Genomic DNA, 18,007 nt, shown 5'->3' with positions numbered 1-18,007 from the left:
ATTTAAAAAGAGACCTGAAGAGTCACTTTTGCACAGAGGGTGGTGCATGTATGGAACAAGCTGCCAACGGATGTAGTGATGGTGAGTACAATTACAACACTTAAAGAAGGCATCTGGATGGATATATGAATAAGGAAGGTTTACATGGTATGAGCCAAATTTGACTAGCTCATTTTCAATTTTTGAGAAGATTTGTAGCTCAGGTTGAAGTTCAGCTTGTAAGTTTGCTCGCTGAGCTGGCAGGTTTGTTCTCAGATGTTTCGTCACCATGCTCAGTAACATCAGTGAGCCTCCAGTGAAGCGATGGTGTTCTGTCTCACTTTCTACTTATGTGCCTTGGTCTCTTCAGTGGGTGATATCATTTCCAGTTCTTTTACTCAGTTTATTAAACAGGGTCCAAATTGGTGCATTTCTTTTGGTGTGTTCTGGTTTGAATGCCAGACCTCTAGGAAGTCCCATGCGTGTCTCTATTTAACCTGTCCTAGGATGGATGTGTTGTCCCAGTTGAAGTGGTATCCTCCTTCGGCTGTATGTAAGGATAGCAGTGATAGAGGGTCATGTCTTTTGGTGGCTAGTTTCCTGCCTGTCTCTCCGATGCAGCATTTGTTACAGTCCTTGCATGGTATTTTGTAAATGACATTTGTTTTGCTGGTTATTGGTACAGAGTCCTTTAGGTTCATCAGTAGCTGTTTCAGTTGTTAAGTAGGTTTGTGGGCTACCACGATGCTCAAGGGGTCACAGTAGTCTGGTAGTCATCTCCAAGATGTCTTTGATGTATGGTAGTGTGGCTAGAGTTTCTGCGTGCGATGTGTCTACTTGTTTGGGTTTGTTGTATAAGAATCGGCAGATTGTGCTTATCAGGTACCAATCTTCTTGAATACGCTGTACAGGTATTTTTATTCTGCTGCATGCAGTTCCTGGGTGCTGCAGTGTGTTGTGGCTCATTTAAATAATGTCTTGGTGCAGCTGCGTTCGCATAATTGCTCCTGGTAGTTAAGTTGCTTTCCTGGAGATGCTGGTCTGCAGTTCTCCATTAACTATTCCATTTTGTGATCCAACGCAAACTTTGGGTCTGCTACGTGGATGACACCTTTGTCATCACAAAACAGAAAAAATTAGAGGATATATCATCAACAACATTCTTACTGGCATAAATTTCATAAAAGAGGATAGACTCCCTTTCCTAGATATCACAGTGGAAGGAACAGTTAATGGACAACTGCAGAGCTGCGTCTACAGGACAGCAACACACACAGACCAGATACTTAGCTATAGAAGCAATCATCCCAACACCCAAAAACAGAGCTGCATCAGGACATTTAAACGGACCAGAATACACTGCAGTACTGAGGAACTACAAGCATGTAGAACAAAAAGTACCCATACAGTGTATTCAAGAACAGGTACCCGATAAATACATCCACCAATGCTTAAACAAAGCCAAACAAATAAACACAACACACCCAGAAAATCTAGCCACACAACCATACAAAGACGTCTCAGAGATGACTATCAGACTATGGTGGCCCCTTGGAATCGTGGTAGCCCACAAACCTACCAACACACTGAAAGAGCTACCTGATGAACCTGGAGGATCCCATACCAACAACCAGCAAAATAAATGCCATTTACAAAATACCTTGCAAGAACTGTAACAAACACAACATCAGAGTCATAGAGATGTACAGCATGAAAACAGGCCCTTCGGTCCAACCTTTCCATGCCGACCAGATATCCCAACCCAATCTAGTCCCACCTGCCAGCACCCAGCCCATACCCCTCCAAACCCTTCCTATTCATATACCCAGCCAAATGCCTCTTAAATGTTGCAATTGTACGAGCCTCCACCACATCCTCTGGCAGCTCATTCTATACACATACCATCCTCTGCATGAAAACGTTGCCCCTTAGGTCTCTTTTATATCTTTCCCCTCTCACCCCGAACCTATGCCCTCTAGTTCAGGACTCCCAAACCCCAGGGAAAAGACCTTGTCTATTTATCCTATCCATGCCCCTCATCATTTTGTAAACATCTATAAAGGTCACCCCACAGCCTCCAACGCTCCAGGGAAAACAGCCCCAGCCTGTTCAGCCTCTCCCTATAGCTCAAATCCTCCAACCCTGGCAACATCCTTGTAAATCTTTTCTGAACCCTTTCAAGTTTCACAACATCTTTCCGATAGGAAGGAGACCAGAATTGCACGCAATATTCCAACAGTGGCCTAACCAATGTCCTGTACAGCTGCAACATGACTTCTCAACTCCGTACTCAATCCTCTGACCAATAAAAGAAAGCATACCAAACGCCTTCTTCACTATCCTATCTACCTGCGACTCCACTTTCAAGGAGCCATGAAACGGCACTCCAAGGTCACTTTGTTCAGCAATACTCCCTAGGACCTTACCATTAAGTGTATGAGTCCTGCTAAGATTTGTTTTCCTAAAATGCAGCACCTTGCATTTATCTGAATTAAACTCCATCTGCCACTTCTCAGCCCATTGGCCCATCTGGTCCAGATCCTGCTGTAATCTGAGGTAACCCTCTTCGCTGTCCATGACACCTCCAATTTTGGTGTCATCTGCAAACTTACTAACTGTACCTCTTATACTCACATCCAAATCATTTATGTAAATGACAAAAAGTAGAGGACCCAGCACTGATCCTTGTGGCACTCCACTGGTCACAGGCCTCCAGTCTGAAAAACAACCCTCCACCACCACCATCTTTGAGCCAGTTCTGTATCCAAATGGCTAGTTCTCCCTGTATTCCATGAGATCTAACCTTGCTAATCAGTGTCCCATGGGGAACCTTGTTGAACGCCTTACTGAAGTCCATATAGATCACATCTACTGTACATCTACATCAGACAGAGGCAGAAAACTAACCACCAGGATACACTTACACCAACTAGCCACTAAAGGACATGACCCACTATCATTAGTATCCTTACAAACAGACGAAGAATGATACTACTTTCGATTGGGACAACACATCCATCCTAGGACAGGCTGAACAGAGATACATATGGGAATTCCTAGAGGCCTGGCATTCAAACCAGAACTCCTCCAATAAACACAAATTTGGACCCCATTTACTAACCTTTGAGCAAAGGAACCGGAAATGATATCACACCTTAAGAGCCCGAGACACAAATAGAAAGCGGGACAGAACACATGTGCTTCACTGAAATCTCACTGACATTACATAGCACAGTGACGAAACATCTCAAAACAAATGTGCCAGTTCAGCGAGCAAACTTACAACCAGGACACTGTCAGATTGGGATGCCTGGTCAGCAGAGGAGTTTTACCAAAGGGTCTGTTTTCATTCTGTATGACTTTGGAGCAAGGCTATCCAAATTCCCCTTGCAGTAAGCTGACACAAAATGTGCTAACCATTCCATAACACATACTTTTGATTGAATTAAAAAAAAGTGTGGTTTTATGCTTTCATAGGATGTGGGCATCACTGACTAGGCCAGCATGCATTGCCCATCCTTAATTGCTCAGAGGGTAGTTAAGAGTCAATCACATTGCTCTGGGTCTGGAGTCACATGTAGGTCAGGCCAGGTAAAGATGGCAGTTTCCCTCTCTAAAGGACATCAGATGGGTTTTCCCAACAATCTTCAATGTCATTAGATTCTTAATCACAGGATATTTTTATTGAACCCAAATTCCACCATTTGCCATGGCAGGATTTGAACGTGGGCCTCAACACAATACCTGGATCTTTGAATTAGCAGTCCATAATACCACCACTAGGCCATTGACTTCCCCCTTAAAAATCAATCTAATTCTGTCAACAGAAATTCATGACAGCAATTAACTGGCCAGCTTCCATCAGGTCAGACACTGTACACAGGTCATACCTGTAAGAAAAGTATGGTAAAACAACCATGCACCAAAACTACACAGCTGTGTAAACACAGCTCCAGTTTTTAAATAAATTACTCTGAATTTCCTGTGTCATTTAATGCACATTGCTGTATTCTGTTAGAAGGTTACAGTTTGATTTATGACTTTAGGTAAATCAGAGCATCAGGCTATTCACTGTTACCAACGAAGGAACTTCAGTGCAGAGTACTGATGTTACACATTCTTTCATGTCTGCTTGGGGACTGCCAAACAAGAGCATGCAAGTAAAACTTTTCATATCCCACAATTTAAAAAAGAGGTCAGAACGATCAAACTGCCAGCTTGAAATCAAAGACAATACCATTTTCTGGCCTTAAAAGCAAAACCATTTAAACAAAGCACTACACCACTGTAGAATAATCAACCTAAACTCCTATCAATCATTTATCACAAATTTATTTTCAGTAATTTCAGAGGTCAGCACACAAAATCACAAAAGTCAATTCTTTTGGACTCCAGATGCACAAGACACTGAAACCAAAACTCGTGACAGCTTACCTCTCTGGAGTTTGAATATTGTCCAAGTCTTCAATATCAAGTACCATCTGTTGAGACTCTCCTTTAGCAGCTTCAGTTTTTTCCTCAGCTAACTTCAGATAAGCTCTAACCACATCCTCTAAGGACTTGATATTTACCTGTAAAAATGCAAAAAAAAAGAGAAAAAAACATAAAGGTATGCCAGCAGAATCAAAGCCAAACTCTTGCCTAACATAAAACTGGCCAATTTGGAAATAACCAGTGTCACAATTAAGAATTTAAGTATCCATGAAACTGTTGAGGTATAGAATTGATTTCAAAATGTTGCTTTAATGCATCAAGCACTCACACATTTAAAAAAGTGGTAAAAGCAGTTGCCATATTACCATGATCTGTGGATGTAACTGCTTGCCAGCTTACTACCATAATGAATATCACATCCATTTTGTTGTGACACACTGGATGGTGGCTGGCAGGGAGTGTAGAAGTCTAACCCTTTTTGACAGCAAACAGCAAAAGACAAACAAAAAAATCCTAAACAGATAGAGGTCAGGCTAAATCTGCAAAAACAGTATTAGCCAAAATAAAAAAAGTCTGTGGCAATATGCCAGTGAAATGAAGTACAGGAGAGAATTGTCAAAATTTCTTCAAAACAAGGCAGACAGACAATTTAGCATGAAGTGCATCATTAGATTGGATTACTTAGTGTGGAAACAGGCCCTTCGGCCCAAGTCCACACCGACCCACCGAAGAGCAAACCACCCAGACCCATACTCCTACATTTACCCCTTCACCTAACACTACGGGCAATTTAGCATGGCCAATTCACCTAAACTGCACATTTTTGGATTGTGGGAGGAAACCGGAGCACCCGGAGGAAACCCACGCAGACACGGGGAGAATGTGCAAACTCCACACGGACAGTCGCCTGAAGCGGGAGTTGAACCCGGGTCTCTGGCGCTGTGAGGCAGCAGAGCTAACCACTGTGCCACCCAAATGGCTTTTGTACAAAATAAATCGAATTGTGCTGTCTGAATCAAGTAGTCCTATCATAACTGCAATTCAGCACCCTTGGGAGATAGAAGTATATACACATGTAAATGGTTATCGTACAGCACTATAAATGCCGAGTGGATAACAGCCAGTCGGAGCCAAACACTTCGGAGGAGCCACTGAAGCAAAATTGGAAGCAACAACTATTTTTGAATTTCAATAGGTAGAAGAGTAGATAGATAACAGGCTGACATTTCATTGAAAAATAATCCATCCATTCCGGGATTAAGGTCGAAACACTTAAATGACCAAGTTCAATGACTTTCAATTAAATATTTACTGCCAGATCCTGGGACAACGAATCTCAAAGGAGTCCAGAAAGTCTGGGTGAGGTTATTATGAATTCCATGCTTTTAAAATGTAACTTTTTATTTTGGTCAAAGAAAAATAAAAAAGGAGAAACTGGAGTAAAAGCTTTACTTCCACATCCTACTCAACTATAGATCAAATTAGATATCATTCAACCTTCTTGCCTTGTATAACCCAGATTTCTGTTTACCGAGACAGATTTATATGTTTTCAATATTTATTGTAAGTTAGAGTTTGTGATCTAGTAATAATGTTTCTGCATCTCCAAAGTTAATTATTAACTTGCAAGTATTTCTGTAGCTATGGTGATTTTTATTAAAAAAGTGTTACAGCCCTACCTTTAAAGTTAATAGGATTTTTATATACACTAGTCACTAAACAAAGTAAATAAAACTCTACTTTGCAAAGTCATGAGCTTAATAGAAACACCTTTGGCTTAGAGATCTTTTGTTGCTGGCAACATCCTTGGATGAATAAGGCTGTAAAGACTGGTGGTCTTTACTAGATGACCTTAGAGTAAAGGCTGTGTGTTAGCCCCACTCTAGACTTGCTGGTATAAAACCCTGAAGAGGTTACTTAAACGCCAAGTAGGTTTAAGTTCAGATGCACAGTAGTTCCAGTAAAATCGCTGTCTGTGTCGCAGACTAAAATTTAAAGTTACAGGTGACTTAAACCTATTGAGATGGGGACACCTTTGACAGTATTGTACAAAGTGGTGTTTCTGGGTACAATACAAAAGCTGCTGCTTTTCTTTTAGTAAAAAAAAATATACATTGTATAAGTTGAAGTTTATAAAAGATGGTTTGATTTATTCTATTTTATTTTGCAATAAACAGTTTTATTCTTTAGGCAAAATCTGCAGTATTGCATACGTGTATTTCAACAAGAGACCATTTAAAACCAAAACAAAAATCAAAACTCAATACATCAAGCCATGTTTGAATCTGGCTTATCTAGACATATAATCAAAAAAAAAAATCAAATTGGTTGGGGTCATAACATCAGTTTTAGCCCATTACTTGAACTATTGGAAAAGTAACTCTCTTCTGGATTGGCATTTACCTCATCCCACTGCCACTAAAACTTGCACCATGACTCAAGCTTGATTTGTCAAAAACTCTGTTCAATTTTCTGCATTTTAAATTAGTATAAACAAACTTATGGAAAAGCACTTCACAAACGTATTCTTTTCACATTTCACTCCTATCCTTAAACTATCCCACTGGTTCCTTCATTGCGTTGCTCACCCGACCTCAAACTTGCAATCATCCTCCAATCCAGTTCATGTGCTCTCCTCTTGCCTCTAAACTTGCGTCCATCACACCCTAAAAAGACCTTTTTTTAGCCTTGTCTCTTTTCATGCAATCTATTTCAATTTACTTCTCTTAGTTCCTATTCCATTTTTTTCTGTGGGATACTTGCACATTGAACAGATATTGGCTGACAGTTATGTCCCTGTTCATATGCAGAGAGTCTTTCTACTACTGTATTTTCAAAGTGCAAATAAAATGCACAAGGACAAGTGAGAAATAGAAAAATATGCACATTAAAAGCAATGGTAAAATCATTTAGATTTTGGATTCCATAAATACTATTTGAACAATAATTGGCCACTAAAAATGTTACTTGCAAATTTCCAATTGGCCAACTTCAGAAACATAAAACTTGGAAGAAACTAGATTATTAATTTCCATGCCATGAACTTTTTCAATCTGTGTACATAACATTCCACAAGTTCAACTTACCTGCTGGCAGATATTCTTGTATTGATACAATCCTTCCTTTGCTAAGTGGCTCTTGCGAAGATCCACACAGAGCTCCAGGTATTTGAGCATGATCGGCTCGTGTATTTTCTGCCATGTTCGATGTTTTTTGCTTTTAATAACATCATACAACACATCAAGAGCAGGTTGTTTTTTGCCAACTTCCAAGAACTCTGCAATTAAACAATAGAGTTTATATTAAGGATCCACAGATCACAAATTTGTAATAAAACATTCACCAAAGTTTAAACAAGGCAGTGTAACCAAGAAGTCAAGACTGACAATAGAACTTTTCCACTTGACTTATTTAATACAACATTTGTGGATGACTTTGGTTATCCAGCTTATAAATGTTATTCAATTAGGAAAGCTAATTCTAACAAAAATATCAACATTTTCTCAAGCAGGTCAGAAGTATTGAATTGAATTTATTGTCACGTATACCGAGACAGTGAAAAAGCTTTGTCTTGCTAGCAATACAGGCAGGTCAAATAGTTAAGTAGCCTAGACAGTAAATAATAGATAAACAGTGGCGAAAACAAAAACACAGATAAAGGCGAATGTTAAGAGTCCATTCAGTATTCTAATAAATCGTGCAGAAACTGTTTCGAAACCGGCTGGTGCGTGTGTTCAGGCTTCTGTACCTTCGCCCTGATGGTAGAGGTTGTAGAGAAACATTGCCAGGGTGGGATGAATCTTCGAGAATGCTAACGGCCTTTCCTTAACAGCGGGCCTAGTAGATGGATTCTAAAAGGTAGGAGGTTGGTCTTTGTGATTGTCCGGGCAGAGTTCACTACTCTCTGTAACCGTCTCAGATCTTGAATGGTATAGTTGCCATACCAGGTAGTGATACATCCAGACAGAATGCTCTTGATGGCACACCTATAAGTGTTGGCAAGGGTATTCGCCGTCATGCCAAATTTCCTGAGCTGCCTGAGGAAGAAAGGCTTTTGAAACCAGCGCATCCACACGAAGAGTCCAAGAAAGCTTGTTGTGGATTACCACTTCCAGGAGTTTGACATTCTCCACCTGTTCCACTTCGCTGTTAACGTGTAGGGGGGTATGAGTGACATCCTGCTGAAAGTCAATAATGAGTTCCTTGGTTTTGCCGGCATTGAGAGCAAGTTGTTCTTTGCACCATTTTTCCAGGTCTTCCAACTCCTGTTTGTAGTCTGTTTCATCGCCATCTGAGATTGGACTGACTATGGTGGCATCATCAGCGAACTTATAAATGGTATTAGTCTGGTATTTGGTGACGCAGTCATGGGTATACAGTGAGTACAGTAGGCGACTGAGTACGCACCCCTGGTGGGCGCCATTGTTGAGCATTAGTGACAATGAAATATTGTCCCCAATCTTCACCTATTGTGGCCTGTGGCTCAGGAGACTGAGGATCCAGTTGCAGAGAGTGGGGCTTAGTCCGAGATCACCAAGTTTAGCAATCAGACTCAAGGGGATAATAGTGTTAAAGGCTAAACTGTAGTCAATGAGTAGGATTCTTACGTAGCTGTTCTTGGTGTCAAGATGTTCTAGGGAGGAATGAAGGGCAGGTGATATGGCATCTGATGTGGATCTGTTGGTCCGATAGGTCATGTGTAGTGGGGAGGCTGGAGTTGATTAATGCCATGACCAGCTTTTCAAAGCACTTCATGACCACCGAAGTTAGGCCACTGGGCGGTAGTCAAGGAGACAGGCTGCATGAGCCTTCTTAGGCACAGGGATGATGTTGGCCCTCTTGAAACAGGCAGGGATGGTGGCGTGCCGCAGGGAGAATTGAAGATGTCTGAGAAGACTTCTGCCAGTTGATCTGTGCATGCTCCGAGTGCACAGCCTGATACGCCATCTGGTTCCATTGCAAATCCCAGTAAATTGCGAGAATTGCTTGCACATAAACTCTAGATATAGAAATTAGGCCAGGATATTTCTATGAAATATATTGCTCCCATTACCATGGTTACAAAAGTAGCATCAAGCAGCCCTTAGGACTCCAATTTACTTTAGAATAAGTGGAAAACTTGCCACTGCTTGGTACGAAGAACACTGATTGTTGTGGAACGGAGGTCCAACTGAAAGATTTGAACAAATAGGTGCAGAATTAAAAAGAAACTCCAAGGCAATAATCTCAAGCGTACTACCGAACCATAAGCAAACTGGCATAGAGTAAATGATTTTCCGTTTATGAGGCAGTGGCACTGGTACCATGGTAGAAAAGGTTCCAGTGGGGCAGGCAGTGCTCGGTTATGAATGGGTGTGCGTGTGTGTTTGCATGCACACGTGGCAAGTCTATTCAACTATCTAATGGACAAGGACCCTTACAAACCAAAAGGTGGATAAATCTCCAGGAGGTGATCAAGTGTATCACAGGACAATGTGGGAAGCTAGGGAAGACAGTGCAGGGGCCCTAGCAAAGATATTTGTGTCATCTACACCCACAGTTGAGATACCGGATGACTAGAGGATGGCTGATGTGCTTTTATTTAAGAAAGGCTGCAAAGGAAAGCAGGGAAATAATAGACATGAGAGTCTGACATCAGTGGTGGTTAAGTTGTTGGAGGGGATTCTTACACATAGGATTTACCTGCATTTATCTGGCTTGATGGCAAGAGAGTGGAAGAGGGGTGTTGTTTTTAGGATGGGAGGCCTGTGACCAATTGTGTTCTGTAGAGATTGTTGCTGGGTCCATTTTTGTCTGTCATTCATATAAATGACTTGGATAAGAATTTGAGAGGCATGGTTATTAAGTTTGTGGATGTCACCATTATTGGTGGTATAGTCAAAAGTGAAAGTTATTAGAGATTACAAAGGAATCTTGAACAATTGGGTCAAGTGGGCTGAAGAGTGACAGATGGAGCTTAATTTACATAAATGTAAGGTATTGCATTTTGGTAAAAGGGCAGAATTGATACAATTAGTTGCAGGGCTGGATAGTGTTGCTGAAAAGAGACCATGGGGTTCAGGTACATAATTCTTTGAAAGTTGCATCACAAGCAGACAGGATGGTTAATAAAGAGTTTAGCGTGCTTACTTTCATTGCTCAGACCACTGTGCAAGGGAGTTGGATCATTTTGAGGTTACACAGGATGTTAGCAAACCCACTTTTGCAGTACTCTATTCTGGCTGCCCTGCTATGGAAAGGATATTATTAAAATTGGAGAAGATTCAGAAAAGCTTTACCAGGATGTTGCTGACACTGGATGGAGAGAGTTATAAGTTGAAACTTTATTGCTGGAACAGCACAGCAGGTCAGGCAGCATCCAGGGAACAGGAGATTCGACGTTTCGGGCACAGGCCCTTCTTCAGGATTCCTGAAGAAGGGCCTGTGCCCGAAACGTCGAATCTCCTGTTCCCTGGATGCTGCCTGACCTGCTGTGCTGTTCCAGCAATAAAGTTTCAACTTTGATCTCCAGCATCTGCAGACCTCACTTTCTCCCCGGAGAGAGTTATAAGGACAGGCTAAGACTTTTTTGCCTGAAGCATAGAAGGCTGAGGAGTGACCTTAGGAGGTTTATAAAATCATGAGGGGCATTGAAAAGGTGAATATTAAAAAGGTCTTTGCCCTAGGGTGGAGGAGTTCAAAACTTGGAGCATATTAAAGTAAGAGAAAGATTTAAAAAGCAATTTGAGGAGCAATGTTTTCCCCACAGGTGGTTCATACATGGAATGAACTGCCAGATGAAGTAAATGCAGGTACAGATACAACATTTGAAAGACATTTGATAGGTATATGAATGAGAAAGGTTGAGTGATATGGGCCACTTGCAGACAAGTGGGATCAATGTAGAAACTTGGTCGGCAAGGACTAGTTGGACAGTTGGACTAGTTGTTTCATATTGTATGACTGAGAAGAGGTTGAGTAGGTAGAGCCTGCTCTCATCGGAATATAGAAGAATGACAGGCAGCCTTTTTGAAACATAAAAAATTCTTAGGGATTCTTACCCTTCACAGTGTAGATGCGCAAATGTTGTTTCTGCTAATGGGACGGTCCAAGGCCAGAGTGCATAATCTCAAAGCAATGGGTCACCCATTTAAAATAGAGATTAAGGAATTTCTTCTCTCGGATATTGAATTTGTGGAATTCCTTACTGCAAGTAGCTGCTGAGGTTGGGTTGTTCAGTACATTCAGGACAATTTTTTAATAAGGCCAATCAAGAGTTATGGGGAAAAACAGCAGGAGAGTGAGGTTGAAGATTATTAAATCAGCTCATGATCTCACTGCACGGTGGAGCAAACTTGATGAGCCAAACATCCTACTTCTGCTCGCAGTCACAGGAAGGGAAAGACTTGTTTGAATATCAATCATCTCAGTTTCAGAACATCAGTACAGGAGTTCCTCAGGATACTGCCCTCAGCCTGACCATTTTAAGATGGTTAATTTCACCAGTGCGCAGTGTGTACCATTTACAAAGATGCACTACATTAATCATAGAGCCTCAAAAGTACTGTACAACCAATGATCTGTGCTACCTAGAAGGACAATTACAGCAGATGCTTGCTAACTCCAATTGCAAGCTTACCTCCTAACCACATACCAGACTTAGAACTATCACTGTGTTAAAAAAACAATTCTGAAACTCCCCTAACAGTACTGAAACTCCCCTAACAGTAGTGTGGCAGCACCTCCATTGAGGGACTGCAACAATTCTCGAAGGTGTCTCATCACAAACTTCTCCAAAGCATAAAGCTGACGTGGTTAACAACACCCATATCCCATGAAGTAAAGGAGACATCCATGCCTCTTAAAAGGGAACCCATAATGGACACGTCACTGGCTTTTTGCAATCAGATATCCCGATAGCCACACGTTCCTCATTGGGATCTTGCCCAGAGGATCTGCTGGGTTCAAATTTCACCAGCCTCCATATTCTATTCATTAAGAGCTACCGATTTTGACTCTGCCAGTAGATCCATCAGCAGCCCTCTCTATAGTCCATTCACCCACGAACAAGTTTATAATTGTGTAGGATCACAATAGCATTGTGGTAATGTCACCGGACTAATAACCTAGTATGTCCAGGCTAACGATGTGGGGATGCAGATTAAAATCTCACTAAAGGAGTTTTAAATTCAATTTAAAAATCTGAATTTAAGTCTCACTAATTGTGACTATGAAACCATTGTTGACGCATTTTTACAGCAATGTCCTTTAGGAAAAGGAAATAACTGTCCTAACCTGACCTGGTTCATAGGTATCTCAAGAACAGCAGCGGCAGCAATGTGGCTGACTCTCAATGTGACCTCAGAAGTGGTTTCACAAGCTGCTCAATTCAAAGTCAATTAGGGATGTGCAACAAATGCTAATCTTTCCAGTGATACTCAAATCCTAACAAAGCATGTTGAAACTTCTCTTCAGAAGCCACTCCTTCAGCCATTAAATATAAGTCAGCTTTGATTATTTTCTTGAACTCATCCACCATATCTTCCCATTTCCTGCCATCTGAGCGCAAATGTGTCAGTCTCCCAATACCATAACAGAGACATCAAGCACCATCCTGCTCTCAAAACTACAGACTTATAGCAAAGATAGTCTCCTGCTACATCCTGTTTTTATTTCCAACAATAAAAACCAGTCCCTTCAAATCTTGATTCTTGACTTGCTCATTCATTTCTATCATGGAACTTATGAATTTTTATCAGAATTAACAGCTTCCACTCAATCAGCTTTGCTACGCTATGCTTCCTACTCACCCAGGAAAGCACCTGTCCCTTCACATAACCCTGAACATGGTTCACTCTCTCACACCATTCGCATGCCCACTTACTGCAGGGTGTACACCTCTTTTTCTATTGATCCCATTCTTAATATTCCCTCTATACAACATGCAACTAACTTCTCAATTACAGATACACTTCCTCTGAACACTACCATTGCTACCCATTTAAATTTCTACAACATTACAGCATTTAACTGACTGAACGGATATGACCGATTTATCCTTCTTGCATCACCTCTCCCCCACTGGCCTGTTCAACAGGATTGCCCCTGCTTAGAACACCAAATTCCCTTTGAAATCCCTTTTCCTTCAAGATGCTTCTTAGAATGCACCTCTTCAAACCAGCTTTCAGTCACATTCTTTGATTTAGTGTTAAGTGTTCCATATGCTTCTGAAGCATATGGAACTCTTTTGTTCAAGGGAAGATGACAAAGATCTTATTTTAAATGTCATTTCAACATATCCAAAATCCAGTCATGGGTGTAGCTGAACAGTGTAAAAGCTAACTGTAAAAGGCAAGCTTATCAGCACACTAGGCATCTCAAGTGAGTGCCAAGATACAGTGGAAATGAAAAGTGAGCCATTTCTCAAAAGAACACTTCCAGCTGTTACAAAAAAATGATTTATAGTGACAGAATGATACACACACATCAACATACATAAATTAAGTCAATAATTGACTCAGGGTTTTGTTTTTAATGTGATACAAGTATATTATATATGACCTAAATAAGAAATGTCTTTTTGGAAAGTTCATGAGATCATCAGCAGATCACTGGATTGTGCAGATCAATGATGAAATGCATGATCACAGCATGCTGATACTCAGACCAACGTTCACTTGGACAAGGAAAGAGAGACTGACAATGATAGCCCATATATGACTGGTTATATTCCACCCCCCCCGCGCAATGCAGTGTATCACTTGGAGCTGGTGTACTTGGTCACCTTCTCTGCCCCTGCTGACACTTCTTGACCAGTGCCACTGGCAGCAGTAGACATGGTAGTCTGGATCTCTCAGAAGCTGATGGTGCCACACTTGTTGTAATAGGCCAGGTGTAAAGAGTCCCCTATGATGCACTTGAAAATATCATTGATGAACAAGTTCATCATGCTCATGGCCTTTGAGATGTCAAGAGTCAGGGTGAACCTGCTTCACTTTGTAGATGTACACAAAAGTAACTTTCCTGGACTTAGTCCTCCTCTTGCTGCACTTCATGCCTTTCTTAGCAACCTCCTTTGCAACTTGCCCTTCTTTTCCTCAACTATGGTGACAGTCAACTTCTGAATTGGATTGATTAGGCGAGAAGGCAAAGGAAAATCCAAAGGAATTAAAATTATACAGATCATTATGTCGACCAAAGATGACAGTCAAAAGGACTGAAAGTTAAATAAAGTCAGTGTGAGACTAACAATTGTCTATTTCATTTGTTAGCAGGAATTCCAAAACGAAGCATTCAGCACAAATCAAACATACGTCAACTATGAAAAGTGATATTTTTCCAAATTTTTAAATCTACATCGTTAGGCTACAGAGTACCGCAAGACTTTGGCAAAACTTCTTCTGACAGAGTCCTTGGGGACAGGAGGACACACTTTCACTCATGTTCGATTGGTCTTATCAGCTATATTTCAGAACCTATATGCAACCTGCAGTCATTGTCACTCATGGCAAATGCTGCTTCAATACTTTTCAGGAAGTTTGTGCGAAGATTTGTAGCTCAGGTGCTCGTTGTTGTGGTTCTGTTCGCCGAGCTGGAAGTTTTTGTTGCAAACGTTTCGTCCCCTGGCTAGGCGACATCATCAGTGCTTGGGAGCCTCCTGCGAAGCGCTTCTTTGATATTTCCTCCGGTGTTTATAGTGGTCTGTCCCTGCCGCTTCCGGTTGTCAGTTTCAGCTGACAACCGGATTCATCCACAAACTCCATCAACAAACACATCGACCTGGACCCAATATACCAACCACTACAGCGGACAGCTGAAACTGACAACCGGAAGCGGCAGGGACAGACCACTATAAACACCGGAGGAAACATCAAAGAAGCGCTTCGCAGGAGGCTCCCAAGCACTGATGATGTCGCCTAGCCAGGGGACGAAACGTTTGAAACAAAAACTTCCAGCTCGGCGAACAGAACCACATACTTTTCAGAAGTTTGTTCACTCCTTCAAAATGTCTTGGCTTGCCTCTGCATGTTCACAATGTGTTTGGTGTCTTCCCGAATAAAGCTTTTCCATTTTGGTCAGTGACAAACTCGAGTCTTCTACGATTCAGCCAGCATGTTTGATTTCAAGACAATCACCAAAACGTATCCAGTCCTCAGAAAGAGTTCCAAGTAAAGTAAAGGATCAGAGCTCTGAGATTAAGCTTTTAAGCAATGTCCCACCCAGTAGAGCATCTCAATCCTGGACAAGTTGCTTGAGGTATTGCTATTGGGTCTTTTTTGACATAGGATTTGAAGCATCTTGTCACGGTGGTGTGTCTCCAAAGTTTTCAAGTGTCAGCTTCAATTCACCAAAAATCTCCATCATGCATATTAACACAAGAGTCACTGCAATCCATTAAACAAGAATGTTTCTTTTTTATAAGAAGGAACAGCATCAGCCACTGTAAATAGATGTTATCACCTTCACTGAAGCCTCAGACTCAACTATGATAGCTGGTCAAGTTGCCTCAAATTTGACTGGCCTCAAGTCTGGCTGGAATCCTCTGTCTACACTGTGCAGACATACAAGATGTGATTCTCACTAATACAACCAGAGAACCAGATCAATAAAAATTTGGATCAAACAAGGCTGTGTCACTGAACCAACTGAAAAGATTTCCTCCTTTGGTATACAAGCACCAATATTCCATTACTTCTAGGATTGTGTATATACGGACACCGAATCCTTTTATTTTGCTTCAGGTAAGTAAATACAGTATCCAAATTTGTCCCTTAGATCCAAAATACATGATGTCACATCTCCATATTGAATACCATCTACAATAATTTTGACCTTTTAATCTACAGCATGTCATAATTTCCCACTGTCAAACAGCTTATTGTGCCCTCCCAATATGCAAACTCCAAACTGTATGTTGAATAATATAGACAAAATAAAGGGCCATCAGCCTCAATAGTCCATGCTGGTGATTATGTTCCACAAACATTTCCACACATCTGACTTACAATACTGTAAACTTTCAAACCATATTAAATTTTTCTCTCAGGTACTTTAGCATTCTTCAGAAAACAGCTATGCTATTAGCCTCAGCCAGTTTTTGTTGTGCCAACATCAACATTCTAATCACTCAAGACAAGAAATCCCTGATACCTTACAAGGTTACCTTTAGTTACATCATCTTTTTATGGAACCCCCTTTGCAGAATCTCAGAGGAAATGCTTTCTGAAAGTTAAAACTACTAAATCTTTTTTTAAAAAAATATTTCCATAAGACACAGGCACTGGTCAAGCTACCATGAAAAGGTGGTGATGAGTTGCCTTTTTGATCTGCTACAGTTTATATCCTGTAGGTAGACCCATAATGTCATATGAATTACAGGATTTTGATGCAGAATGAACAGCAGGATAGCAAGTGCCTTGAAGGGGAAATTGCACATATACAAGCAGCAAGTCAGACAAGACTTCTCAATGTGATTTGTCTTGATCAGATTAAACAAGTTCATTCACAGACACGAGAGCTCAGAAACTTCACTTGTACTGATGCTAAACTAAGTATTTTTTCTGATATCATCCCCTCCCCACGAGCCCCAATAACTTTACTTTTAACATTTCCTGTCACATATCATGCAAAACCTCCCTTCTTACTGGTTTCATACACTTCCTAATGACCTAGATATCCTTATGGTAATTTTTTAAAAATATAATCCTTAAAATTTCCAATTTCCTTGGCAATACCCCCTGTAAAATATAGTTTCAAACTAAACCACATTACACACTCCAGATATCACACCCAACTCCCAGTTAATATATCAATGACTGACTATCTTATCACTAACAAAACACCTCCGAGCAAACTAAAGTTAGATAAGACCAGAAGCAGATCAGATAAATCAAACAAAAATTGCCACAATTAGAAAAAAAATCATTTAGAAAAAAAGGAAGACCTATTATCATGGCAGTACTCAGAACATTCAATGATGGGATTAATTGAGATCTAAACAAAAATAAATACAATCACGACGTTGAAAGGAAGACATTTGGTTTGGTCTGAGGGCCAGTAACAAAAGGGAAGATTAAGATATCCATGAATCATCAGTTTGGCTTTCAAACCTCGAAAAATAATCAAACATTATATAGTACCAAACATGCAAAAAGGTAGAGATGTCTTATAATTAGTTTACTGATACATTAATCTGGACTTAAAACTGCAAATTAAATTTCGACTTAAGATAGGAGAATTTCACTTCCGGGACAATGCAGAAATCCAGATGCTTTTCTTGAAGTAAATAAAGGCAAGTGACGAGTGAGCTTGGTTTGCTATATTTTATATAAAAGCGAGTCACTCCTAAGTCGATAAGAGGTCGAGCAACATGTGCATGAGCCACAGGCCTGGTGCAAGGCCGCGGCCGCAGCCTCTCCCTCCTCCAGGCCTGCGCCACCTCAGCCATACGGCCCAGACCAGATCTCTCGCCAAACTAACCCCAGTCGCTCACCATTGGCTCGTTTCAGAGCGTTCTCCGGTCTCTGGAAATATGCCGGCATGGTTTCGGACTCCGCACTCCCTCCCCAACCAGACCCGCCACCAGCGGAGCTGCACGGCGCTGAACCGACGGCTT

General features: G+C 41.0%; 1 protein-coding gene across 1 annotated transcript in view; it reads right to left on the bottom strand.

Annotated features, from left to right (window-relative positions):
* eif3a (eukaryotic translation initiation factor 3 subunit A) overlaps positions 1 to 18,007 on the bottom strand; it is a 42,288-nt gene extending 24,281 nt beyond the window's left edge. Inside the window, exons 1-3 of the mRNA XM_043712852.2 lie at positions 17,885 to 18,007; positions 7,500 to 7,690; positions 4,414 to 4,550 (exon numbers count right to left, since the gene is read on the bottom strand). Coding sequence (XP_043568787.1) covers positions 4,414 to 4,550; positions 7,500 to 7,690; positions 17,885 to 17,933 — 377 coding nt within the window. The 5' untranslated portion in view covers positions 17,934 to 18,007. The remainder of the gene's footprint in view (positions 1 to 4,413; positions 4,551 to 7,499; positions 7,691 to 17,884) is intronic.

This window comes from Chiloscyllium plagiosum, unplaced genomic scaffold, assembly GCF_037043375.1.
Source record: "Chiloscyllium plagiosum isolate Xiang-an unplaced genomic scaffold, Cpla_swu_hap1 HiC_scaffold_22, whole genome shotgun sequence".
NCBI lineage: Eukaryota > Metazoa > Chordata > Chondrichthyes > Orectolobiformes > Hemiscylliidae > Chiloscyllium > Chiloscyllium plagiosum.
Note: the sequence above shows the minus strand (reverse complement) of the source record. Positions and strands in the feature narration are given on the sequence as shown.